Source organism: Hypanus sabinus, chromosome 1 (genome assembly GCF_030144855.1).
Source record: "Hypanus sabinus isolate sHypSab1 chromosome 1, sHypSab1.hap1, whole genome shotgun sequence".
Classification (NCBI taxonomy): domain Eukaryota; kingdom Metazoa; phylum Chordata; class Chondrichthyes; order Myliobatiformes; family Dasyatidae; genus Hypanus; species Hypanus sabinus.
This window is the reverse complement of record NC_082706.1, coordinates 149,713,108-149,725,563: the sequence shown is the minus strand read 5'-3', so window position 1 is coordinate 149,725,563 and position 12,456 is coordinate 149,713,108. Positions and strand designations below refer to the sequence as shown.

Genomic DNA, 12,456 nt, shown 5'->3' with positions numbered 1-12,456 from the left:
GCGGAACCCCACTTTTAACATCTTCTATGAGTGAAAATGTTCCTCTCACCATAACTTTGTTTTCTGTTTTTGAGCTAAATCAGCTTGCAGTCACACAGCTTACCTGAATCCCTACCTCCTATAATTTGATTATTAACCTCTTGTAGGGTACCTTTTCAAAAGCCTTCTGAAAGTTCAAGTAAATAACATCAACTGCTCTATTGCTATCATAAGTTTTAGTTGCTTCTTCATAGAACTCCAGCATATTAGTAAAACGCGATTTCCCCTTTCTGAACCCATGTTGGCTTTCTGCTAACATGCCTGTTTTTAAATTCTGCTTTCCCATCTCACTCTTTACCAATGCTTGCTCTTTAGAAGAGACAAAACACAAGAGAAATTGGGATTAATGAAATAGAATCCTTTTAAGAAGCAGAAAAACTGAAGGAGTAGCAGGGATTATAATACTTACTGACACTATCTATCTGCTGACAGAGGTAGAAAAGTCAGAAAAGGAAAGAAGAAGCAGAAATGGGTTATGTGAAAGTGGGGACAGCATGAATAATTGGTAGGAAAACTAAAGTGTTCAAAATCTGAAATGTGCAGGAAGCAACACAAATACTGATAGCTTTTTATTGATACAATATAAAAAAAATATAGCAAGGGAGGAGTCCTGCTTAGGTCTTAAAATGGGATTGCTCACTGAAAAGAAATGCACAGTTTGGTGTTGGATAAGCTCCATGGAGAAAGTGTGTGACATTGAAGTTGTTGAATATGAATGAATTTAACTCTGATAAGCTGATAACGCTGATAAGCAAAGAGTGGGAGTAAACGGGACCTTTTCAGAATGGCAGGCAGTGACTAGTGGGGTACTGCAAGGCTCAGTGCTGGGACCCCAGTTGTTTACAATATATATTAATGATTTAGATGAGGGAATTAAATGCAGCATCTCCAAGTTTGCAGATGACATGAAGCTGGGCGGTGGTGTTAGCTGTGAGGAGGTTGCAGGGTGACTTGGATAGGTTTGGTGAGTGGGCAAATTCATGGCAGATGCAATTTAATGTGGATAAATGCGAGGTTATCCACTTTGGTTGCAAGAACAGGGAAACAGATTATTATCTGAACGGTGGCCGATTAGGAAAAGGGGAGATGCAACGAGACCTGGGTGTCATTGTACACCAGTTATTGAAGGTGGGCATGCAGGTACAGCAGGCGGTGAAAAAGGCAAATGGTATGTTGGCATTCATAGCAAAAGGATTTGAGTACAGGAGCAGGGAGGTTCTACTGCAGTTGTACAAGGCCTTGGTGAGACTGCACCTAGAATATTGTGTGCAGTTTTGGTCCCCTAATCTGAGGAAAGACATTCTTGCCATAGAGGGAGTACAGAGAAGGTTCACCAGATTGATTCCTGGAATGGCAGTCTTTCATATGAAGAAAGACTGGATCGACTAGGCTTATAGTCACTAGAATTTAGAAGATTGAGGGGGGATCTTATTGAAACATATAAAATTCTAAAGGGATTGGACAGGCTAGATGCAGGAAGGTTGTTTCTGATATTGGGGAAGTCCAGAAAGAGGGGTCACAGTTTAAGGATAAAGGGGAAGCCTTTTAGGACCGAGATGAGGAAAAACTTCTTCACACAGAGAGTATTGAATCTGTGGAATTCTCTGCCACAGGAAACAGTTGAGGCTATATTTAAGAGGAAGTTAGATATGGCCCTTGTGGCTAAAGGGATCGGGGGTATTGAGAGAAAGCAGGTACAGGGTTTTGAGTTGGATGATCAGCCATGATCATACTTAATGGTGGTGCAGACTCGAAGGGCCAAATGGCCTACTCCTGCAACTATTTTCTATGTTTCTATGATAAAGGAGAATGGTGCCAACTGGGAGTGGATTTGCCTCTGTTCTCCATTTCTGTCACGTGCAGGGCAGTGGTGTAGCTACTGCCTCACAGCTCATGCTAACTCAATCAATCCACATATGCTACCTGACCAGCTTGGTGTATTTGGCTTTTGTTCAGCTTTTATTGTGGACTCCCAGCATCTGAAGCATTCTATATTGTATTGGCATGAATACATATGGGATGGAAAGTGAATTTTACAGTATAAACTAGATGAATAGTAACCAGCTTCAGGGAAGTACTGTGCTTGATTATTGCTAGGAATTTCAGTTGTGAGGATTTCTGCGCAGGAAGTTATGTTGCAACTATTAGATTATTTATAATTGCAGTAAATCAGTTAAGCAGAGAAAATTCCATCTGAGCAGTAAAAGCCTGAAGTAGTATAGATCTGAATTTAGACCACAAGACATAGAAGCAGAATTAGGCCATCTGACCCATCAAGTCTGTTCTCCCATTCAATCATGTATGATTTTTTTTTCCTCCTCCTCAACCCCAGTTCCTGGCCTTCTCCCTGTAACCTTTGATGCCATGCCAATCAAGAACCTATCAATCTCTGCCTTAAATACATCCAATGACCTGGCTACCACAGCTGCTTGTGCCAATAAATTCCACAAATTCCCCACCCTTTGGCTGAAGAAATTTCTCTGCATCTCTGTTTTGAAAGGGTGCCACTCTATCCTGAGGCTGTGACCTCTTGTCCCAGACTCTCCCATCATGGGAAACATCCTTTCCACATCTACATTGTATGAGATTCCCCCCCACCAATCCTTCTAAATTCCAGTGAGTACAGACCCATCAAACATTACTCATGATAACCCTTTCATTCCTGGAACGTTTTCTGGACCTTCTCCAATGTCAGCACGTCTTTTCTAAGATGAGGGCCCCAAAACTGTTCACAATATGCAAGGTGAGGTCTCACCAGCGCCTTATAAAGCCTCAGCATCATATCCTTGCTCTTATATTCTAGACCTCTTGAAATAAAGTCTAATGTGGCTTTTCTCACCACCGACTCAGCCTGCAAGTTAACTTTCAGGGTATTCTGCACAAGGACTCTCCAAGTCCCTCTGCATCTCAGATTCCTGAATTTTCTCCCCATTTAGAAAATAGTCTGCACATTTATTTCTACTACCAAAGTGCATGACCATGCATTTTCCAACATTGTATTTAATTTGCCACTTTCTTGCCCATTCTCCTAATCGGTCTAAGGCCATCTGCATCCTACCTGTTTCCTCAACACTACCTACTCTTCCACCAATCCTCATATCATTTGCAAAATGTCAGGGTCCAGTCCGGTCTGGTCCATAATCCACGTTCCGGGTCTTGATCCGGTCCGGGGGCTCTGCACTCCTGGTCCTGTGGTTGTCCCTCCTGTCACCCGTGATCTAGTTGGGACCCTCCTGGTCAAGGAGACACACCTGTAACTCATTGAGCTGCAGGTTTTTTTAAGGGCCCTTGGGACCGGGACCAGGCGGGTGGTCGTTTTACCCTGTTTCCTGCTCTCCACCGGCTCCGAACCCTTCTCTGCATTCTGTTATCCTGCCCGGGCTCAGATCTACTCCTCATCGTGCTTCTCTGCCCCGTACCAGTACTACCAGGTTGGTCTCTCCTCCACCTTTCTTCCCATGCACTGGTCCTGCTTCTCTGCTCGTTTGTTTTGTTCACGTGGTCGTGCTGTCTGCCGGCCTTTCCCAATTTTCCTGCTATCATGGCTGTTGTCCGGCCGACCTGCCGCTACCTGGCAGGGGTTCTGCCCCGTCCTCCTCTTCCGCCCGAACCCTGGGATTGTGCCCCACACCCACCTAGGGGTTCGCGTCTTGCCCAGGCCTCCGGTGTTTCCACCTGGGAGGCGTCTCTACACAGAAAATATGCGGCCCATCCAGGGAGGGCTCTCCGCCAGCTTATCTAGCCACCTAGACCTGTCTGCCTGAACCCCGGGGACCTGCTCCGCTCTGCCTCCCTGAACCCCGGGAGCCCGCTCCGCTCTGCCTGTCTGAACTCTATCTACCTGAACCCCAGCTCTACCCTTAAATGCCATGGTATCCCCATCCTGTCCTCCCCCTAGTACTTCAGTGTCTGCGTCCTGCGTTTGGGTCCATCTGGCTGCATTCCTGACACAAACTTGGCAAGAAAGCCATCTATTCCATCATCTAAATCAGTGATATGCAGCATAAAAACAAGTGGTGACAACACCAACTCCTGTGGAACCCCACTAGTCACTGGTACCCAACCAGAAAATTATCCTTTTATTCCCACTCGCTGCCTCCTACAAATCAGCCAATGCTCTGACCATGTTAGTAACTTTCCTGTAATACCATAGGCTCTTAACTTGGTAAGCAGCCTCATGTGTGTCACCTTGTCAAACGCCTACTGAAAGTCCAAATATATAACATCAACTGCATCCCCTTTATCTATCCTCAATCTCCTCAAAGAATTCCCACAGGTTCGTCAGACAGTATTTTCCCTGAAGAAAACCATGCTGACTTTGTACTATTTTGTCCTGTATCACCAAGTACTCAAAGTACTCCGTTACCTCATTCTTAACAATTGACTAACATCTTCCCAACCGCTGAGGTTGGGCTAACTGGTCTATAATTTCCTTTCTGCTGCCTTCCTCCTTTCTTAAAGAATATAGTGACATTTGCAAATTTCCAGTTCTCTGGCACTATGCCAGGGTCCAATGATTTCTGAACGATCATTTCTATTGCTACCTCTTTCAGAGCCCTAGGGTGCAGTTCATCTGGTCTGGGTGACTTGTGTACCTTTAGGTCTTTCAGCTTTGTGAGCACCTTCTCTCTTGAATTAGTAACTACACACATTACAACATCAGGCATACTGCTAGTGTCTTCCACAGTGAAGACTGATGCAAAAGAAAAAGAATAAGAAAAAGTCACTAGTTCTGATTCCATAGCACTACTGCAAGCTGTTGTCGTCACCTCCCTACTTATAAAATTGAGAGACTGGGGCATGGAGGCAAACAATTTGCCCAGTTTATTGAAACACAATTTATTTATACACAGCACTCAGGAGAAGTAAAGTCTGCACATCTGGAAATTACCCAGAAGCAACTTTGAAATGGTTTGAAAACAAATTTTTGTCTGCAGTAGTGACCATTGTTCTTCAGTATCATGCATAGCCTTGGAATCACACATATACATCAAACAACTGCACCGTTTTGTAACTGGGGAATTCAGCCAGTAAACAAACATTGACTAAGTACCAATGTACTGCAGATATGTTCCCAGCACTAGAAGCTTCACTAGAGAATGGCAAGTAATTTGGATTAGAAAGTTACAACTAAATTCAACACGAGAATGGTGAGCCTATACACTGTTCATATTTAGTAAAGATACCCAAGATCCAAAAATATAATAGGCCATAGCCTATACAGAATTGAGGATGCTCTGGAGATTAGAAACCCTACAGCCCGAAAGGTTACAAGCCAGTTTTGTTTATCTCCCACCCCCAATTATTAACTTAATTATCTCCATGTCACTTGGTACCCAATGAGCAGTCATGCTCTCCAGATTAAAAATATTCATTATACTAGAATACAGTATTATCATGTATAATACCTTATGCACAATTGGCCTTTACCTTCAGCTCATCTGCCTCTATGAAGCCACTATGATCTTCATCATACCTTCGCCAAGTCTGAAAAAAAGCAGTTTAACTCATTTGTAATAAAAAGCAACAATCGTTAAGTATAGCAATTTGTTTATTTTCCTTTATTGAAGGAGATTAAATATTTGTCCAGTAATTTTGTAAACAGAACAAATTTTATGAATTTAGATTTATTTTTTTGATTTTGCTCTAAAATATTAGGGTCATACAATGAAACACAAACCTTTTGTTTTTGTCCATGCTAATTATCAAGTATCCATTTCTACTAATCATACTTAACAGTACTTGGTCTGTAGTTTTCCATTGCCCTAGTGATTAAGATGCCCATCCAGATAATTTAAATGCTGCCTGATGACCTGGTTCCACTGTCTTCTTTGACAGTGCATTTCAGATTGTGACCATGCTCAGAGCTTAAAAAGCTTCTATTGATCCACTATTACTCTTTATCTCAAGTATATATTCTGTAGTTTATGTGACTCCATTCTGGGACAAAGTTTCTTAGTATTCTATCTTCGCTTCTTACTCAGGCTGCCCCCTCCTGCATTCCAAGGAAAGCAAACCCAGTGCTTCCAGTCCCTCCTCATAGCTGAGGCATTCCATACCAGACATCTTTAGCGATTCTCCTCTGCACCCTCTCCAGTGAAATAATATCCTTTTTATAGTTTGATAACCAGACTGTTTGCAATACTCAATTTAATACAAATTTGTTTGCTGGCTCATACAAGTTGCATCCATACTTTTGAGAAAATCATCGTGCTGCTCTCCTGCTGCTGCTAGTATTTTATAGAGTTGCCTGCCAGAAGGTGATAGAGAAATGTCAGAACATTTTTCATGCCTGTGACATGTGTTTCTCCATCCCCAAAGAGATCAAGTTATTATCTGCCTGGCACCACCCTGTTCAATGCTACTCAAGCCTCAAATTTAAATTTCTACCCATTATAGGCTTTGATAAAATGTAAACCAACAGCATTAAAACTATACATTTCCTAAAAGTCTCAGATATCCTGACCTGCTCCAACTCAGTATTGCATGCCAATCTCTCAGTTTCACTGCCCCAAACTAGAGCCTTGCTTACAAATACTTGGGATCAGATTTGATTTAAAACTTATCACTGCAAAACTTTTTTTAGTGACTGCATATAGACAATAGACAGTAGGTGCAGGAGTAGGCCATTTGGCCCTTCTAGCCAGCACAGCCATTCACTGTGATCATGGCTGATCATACACAATCAGTACCCCATTCCTGCCCTCTCCACATATCCCTTGACCCCGCTATCTATAAGGGCTCTATCCAACTCTCTCTTGAATGCATCCAGAGACTTGGCCTCCACTGCCTTCTGGGGCAGATCATTCCACATATCCACCACTCTCTGAGTGAAAAAGTTTTTCCGCATCTCTGTTCTAAATGGCCTACCCCTTATTCTTAAACTGTGGCCTCTAGTTCTGCACTCACCCATCAGCGGGAACATGCTTCCTGCCTCCAGTGTGTCCAATCCCTTAATAATCTTATGCTTCAATCAGATCCCCTCTCATCCTTCTAAATTCCAGTGTATTATATTATATGTATATTATATTCCAGTATATATTCCAATCTTGGTATTGTTCCTGCATCTTGACATTCCTTTCGATTTTTGTCTGTACAGGATCAGTCAATATTACCAAGCATGCAAAAATGTTCTATTTTTGCCAATGCTACAATTAGTTTTAAGCAGTTTCATGTAGTAGCAAAAAAAATCACCAAATACAAAAATTATGTTAAGATTTTGTGTACAGTTATCTTGAGCAAAAATACCTTATTTTGCACCATTAAAATAGCATAAAACCTCAATAATTGACTATTAATAGTGTATAAAACACAAAAATCTTTATATATTCATGATATGAAAATAAAACTGTATAATTTATAGCAAAGATGCCAAGTAATTTATTTCACAATTCCAATAAATGTCTCATAGGTAGATATTTCACACAGGCATGTTTTAATTCAAATTTATGATATATTGTTGCATACTTTATTATAACATCTATAAAAATTCAAGCATCACTCAAAACACTTTTTAATACAAGTAACTTAAATATTTCAAAAAATATTTTGAGTATTGTGGAGTGATAATATCTAGATTTTGGAAAGCAAACAATATTGAACTTCTACTGAGCAAATATATTCTAAAATATGATTAGAGTGACCATCTGATTTCTATCAATCACTGGATAAGGACATGGATACCTCAATAAATTCTGTGCTTGATTTTAATTGTTGCCGAAAGAACAAGAAGAAGTTTTCTTCTGTTGGCAGAATCTGAAGAAGCTAGAAAAATAATATACTGGTTAACACTGTTTTCTAACTCATCATTGACATTACTGATTAATATTTTATCTTTTTTAAAAAAGAGAATCCTATTACAAATTAATTCCCCAATCTCCTGCTATGCTTTTGTGCCTTCCTCTTATCATTACTAGATGATAAACAATTACTCTAGCTTTCAGCTACCATGCATCAGTAATCAGGAAAGAAAAGGGAAATCTAAATACATTTTGATTAAGTCATTGGTTAAACTTGCAAGCTTCAAGAATTTGTCAGCCTGCAGATAGGCTCTCCTTTCACTTAAGGCACTTTTAGCATCCCTACACAGATTGACTCCTGATCTTCCCAGATTACCAAGTATGAACCAAGCAATGCATGCAAGATGTTGGGGGAACTCAGCAGTTCAAATAGCATCGATGGAAAAAAGCACTGTCATCGTTTCAGGCTGAGACCTTTTAGCAGGACTGGATGGTTTCAATACATCATAATCATTGTTACACTGAAGAATTTATTTAGCCAGTCATGACTGGCATATACTGAAGAGTTGTTGTATTGTCTTGGCAACACAGCTGATCTAGGAAGCACACACTCATGCACTTCCATCATGATATTATTTAAGTCATCACTTGACATTCAGTTGTGAATTGTTAAATTTACTTTAATAACCACAGAACAAGAATAGATTGTGATGCAAAAGCATGTATAATGTTATTTAATTCCTATCATTTAAACTAATTTTCATTTTGCACAGAAGAGCTTTGTAAATTCCTCAAGTATTGATAGAAATTATAGTTGAAACAGAATAAAGTAAATATGAAAACATTAGTTTTTTTGCATTATGACTGCTGCAGAATAATTGCTTTTGTTTCAACCATTCTTATTATTGTGGATAAATCCCACTTAGCTTTTGATTTAAACTTAAATTGAAAATGGATTTTGAAACTGTTTCTTCTGACACAGGTAATTTTCTTCGAATCAATATCAATCTATGAAAAGTTTTTAATTTGATACTCTAATGTGTTTAAAAGACTATGTTAAGTTTACTGGTTATATTTCTTCTTTAGAACTCTTTTGACAAAATTGTATTGCCTCTCAAAGGGCACAGATGAGGGATCAGCTATTAAGATCATTTCCAAAAATATTCTGCATCCAACTACAATTATGTCCAGGTTGGCTCAGCCTTAAAAGTGGAATTCATCTCTTATGGACAACACTTCTGCTGCTGAATTGACTCAAGAATATAATAAATTAAATTACAGGCAAAATATAATTTTCTTTCCAATCTAACTTACTAAACTATCAAGCTGCTGATTCATAAATTTTTGATGAGCTTTCAATGAATATTTCTGGAGCTTATTGTTTTGCAGGCTTCACATTAAGTCAACTTCGCCAAAAGTGAAAGTGAGAAAAGAACTTCTAAATCTGAAATAGCAGATTCATTTAAATGTTTAAAATCAGGATTCATACAAGAGTTCTCCTGGGTGTTTTTATTTCTCCGTGCCATTCTATCACATACCTGTTGACAATGCAATAAGGAAAGTTAATACTTCGCAAATGGTAAATCACCACCCCCACAAATTGATCCTTTTGTACTAATATTAAAAAGTGCAGATAATAACAAGCCAAAGTGCCAAATTTCTCCAAAAAATCTTTCCTAAACTAGATTATATTAAATGTGATAAAGTTAATGCAAATGGAGATTCTTACATCTGCCAGTTGGATTTTTCCATCAGCACTCTGATCATACTTCTCCACGAGGGCTTTCACTTCATCAGACAATTCCTAGAATTGATCATGTTAGCGCTGTTACTGAACATTCCTACAAGATTCTCGCCTTTAGCACAGCAGAACACACAAGTACACTTTCCAGCACTATAAAGAAATATGGATGACAACGCTTTCTGGTGCTGCGGATAGTTACATAATGTAAAATGAAATCAGCAAAACATTCTAAAATACAGAAAGCAGAAAACGTTCGAAACCGTAAGTCAATCAGCATATTCAGGACTGATTTTATTTTAGTACTCTAACATTCACAGGATTTTGATTTACAATAAGCACTTTGTTTATTTACATATTGCAGCGATTAATGTCTTACTTTACATCAAAATCTTCGAGTTAACTAAATCCATATTGCTTGTGAATGCTCAATATTACACCATTATATGCAGAACTGATTTTCTTAAAAGTTTAATTTGTGAATATTGCTGTACGTCACTCCTCAGAGGAACATTCCCTTTAATTTGTAATTAACCCACGAACTTATTGCCCATTACCGTAGTTGAGACCTATCCCAGATTACCTATTGTATATTATAATTATTTTCAGGGAAATAAAACAAATGCTCATAAAGGACAGAAGAGCGTATCAAGAATTAGAGATAGTAATCAAAACTAGAGCATTTTAGGAGTATTACACAGTGGTCCATAATTGCCACCAGTGAGATCCGTCGTCAGGCAATATCAGTAATAATGCCCGCGTACCCTTTTACAAGAAGCCCGTAGTCAAGGAAACAGCGGCGTAGCAATCGGCCAACTTTTGTCACTACGGTATCTATCACATCTGTGATAGATCTTAGTAATTTATATAATCGTGTTTCACTGTTAGCAACCTGCTGATACGTAGAATATCATTGTGAGCTAACATTTCATTAATTTATAAACAGTATCGTAAGTTCTTTAATTACGAGGAAAACAAGCCTCCCAAGTAAACTATATTGGATTACATATGGTGTGCAAGTATTTTACATGTAATTGCCTTTCAAACACCGAGTGAATGAAACTCACGAATTTCGGCAGAAGCGACTCAATCTAAAAACTGCCTGAGGTGGAGCCAGAGAGAAAGAATAGCCATTAATTTGTGGCTCAACCAGATCTCACTATTTGCGCCTGGTTAAGGGAGAAAGGTAGCAGATCTTGGATGGAATCAAGAGTCCCAATGCAATCAATTGTTAAATGTTCTGCCCGATGCTTGGGCATTTCCGACAGATACATTAGTGAAACCACCGAGGAAGCTCGCGGGAATAATAAACAATTTAATTCACTTTTGCATTTCTTATCTCTTTCAGAAGCGGAAATAGTTTCTACAGGTATTTGGTTTTTGCATCTGTAAACTGTCCAAAAAGTCATCCCAAGAATGCAAAATCCAGACATTAATAAATTGACAGCTAGTTTATTACCGATTGAATTCTGTTCTTCGGCCACTATAATTCGGTTCTACATGAGTTTATTCCATTGTCGTTGTTATTTAACACTTACTAAGCCAACGCCTTTTCGAGCTTGTTGGAGTTCTCCAATGAAGTTTTGCAGTTCTCTCCCATCAATATAACCATGACCTAAAATAGTAAGCCACACTTTTATTTATAATAAAGTTTCGTACTTGGAGTCATACATTGTCCCCTGCCCCCAGATCAAAACCGCTTATCGGTCCTAGTGTCATTCCATTCGCTTCTCCCCACATTTCCATTAGCTCTCCCCAGATTGTACCCTTCACCTACGCTGCCGTGGTTATTTGCATTTACCAACCCCAATCAAGTTAGAATTGGATATATTACTCACTTAATCCAATTTCCATTTTAGAATTTGACTTCTAAAAATACAGATATTTCATCAATTTTTATAAAAACATTTGTTCAAATATTATGCACAATTGGATGGAAGTTCTTGTGAACAGATATAAAAGCTTTCATCTTAAACAATACCACACGGACCAATTCAATGTTCTTTCGCAGAAAGTCAGAATTACCAGCATTATCATAGTGGTGCCAAATTTCCAAAAACTGCGAGGTCGAGTCTTCAATCCCTTGCAGGTAAAGGTTGTGCATGTCCGCCATGGTCGCTTGGTGCGCCGGAGGTTTGGAGCCGCACTCTGCCAACTTCAATCTGAGCCACGCTTGCCGGCTCGCGCCCTCTAAATGCAGCTCGTGCGCGATTGCCCAGCCCTCCGTGCTCACTGCGCACGCGCCGCCATTGCCACCCGGCGGCTACCATTCGGCGGGCAGGTGAGAGGAAGGGGACCGCTTCCAAGGTGAAAGGTGCCGGGCGTTCACAGCATGGACTAGTGTGCAGAGGCAAAGGTTTGTAAACACGCGCCTCGTTAACTGCACGCAATCGATGCAAAGGAATGTGATTCTTCTTAGGTATTTCTCCAGATTAAAAAAAAGAGCAATGCCTATTAGTAACTATTGACTGTGTGTGTGGGAACAGAGGAGGACGCATTTGATTGTTTACTATTATGCACAAGGGTGGGCGGCGCTGCCAGCAGTAACCACTTACTGCTCAGGAAAGCACAGAGATTAACTATTTACCACGTTCACTCTGCATGTGGGAAAGGGCGAATAATATTAAATTCAAAGAAATAAGGAATATATTCCGTTTACTATTGGGATTCTCTACTGGAGAGCAAGAGGAAACGATATCATTACATAATTGGGAGAGGGAAATAATGCATTTTATTAAGTATTTAATTCATGCACAAAGAACCTTGCATCTGAACAATTATTCTTCAAATGCGCACAGGGGTAACAATTTCTCGCCGTTTTTCGTGTACAATAAAGAAATGATGGATCATTCTTGCACGTGTGTTGATGAGGTGAACGTTCGGAGCAGAATGACAATCTTAATTTCAGTTAATCATTTACTGGCACTGTTCTCTCTC

General features: G+C 39.7%; 1 protein-coding gene across 1 annotated transcript in view; it reads right to left on the bottom strand.

Moving 5' to 3' along the window:
• Positions 1 to 11,659, bottom strand: part of calb1 (calbindin 1) — a 37,472-nt gene extending 25,813 nt beyond the window's left edge. Inside the window, exons 1-5 of the mRNA XM_059978916.1 lie at positions 11,545 to 11,659; positions 11,058 to 11,134; positions 9,508 to 9,582; positions 7,723 to 7,803; positions 5,470 to 5,526 (exon numbers count right to left, since the gene is read on the bottom strand). Coding sequence (XP_059834899.1) covers positions 5,470 to 5,526; positions 7,723 to 7,803; positions 9,508 to 9,582; positions 11,058 to 11,134; positions 11,545 to 11,632 — 378 coding nt within the window. The 5' untranslated portion in view covers positions 11,633 to 11,659. The remainder of the gene's footprint in view (positions 1 to 5,469; positions 5,527 to 7,722; positions 7,804 to 9,507; positions 9,583 to 11,057; positions 11,135 to 11,544) is intronic.
• Positions 11,660 to 12,456: the final 797 nt, after the last annotated feature.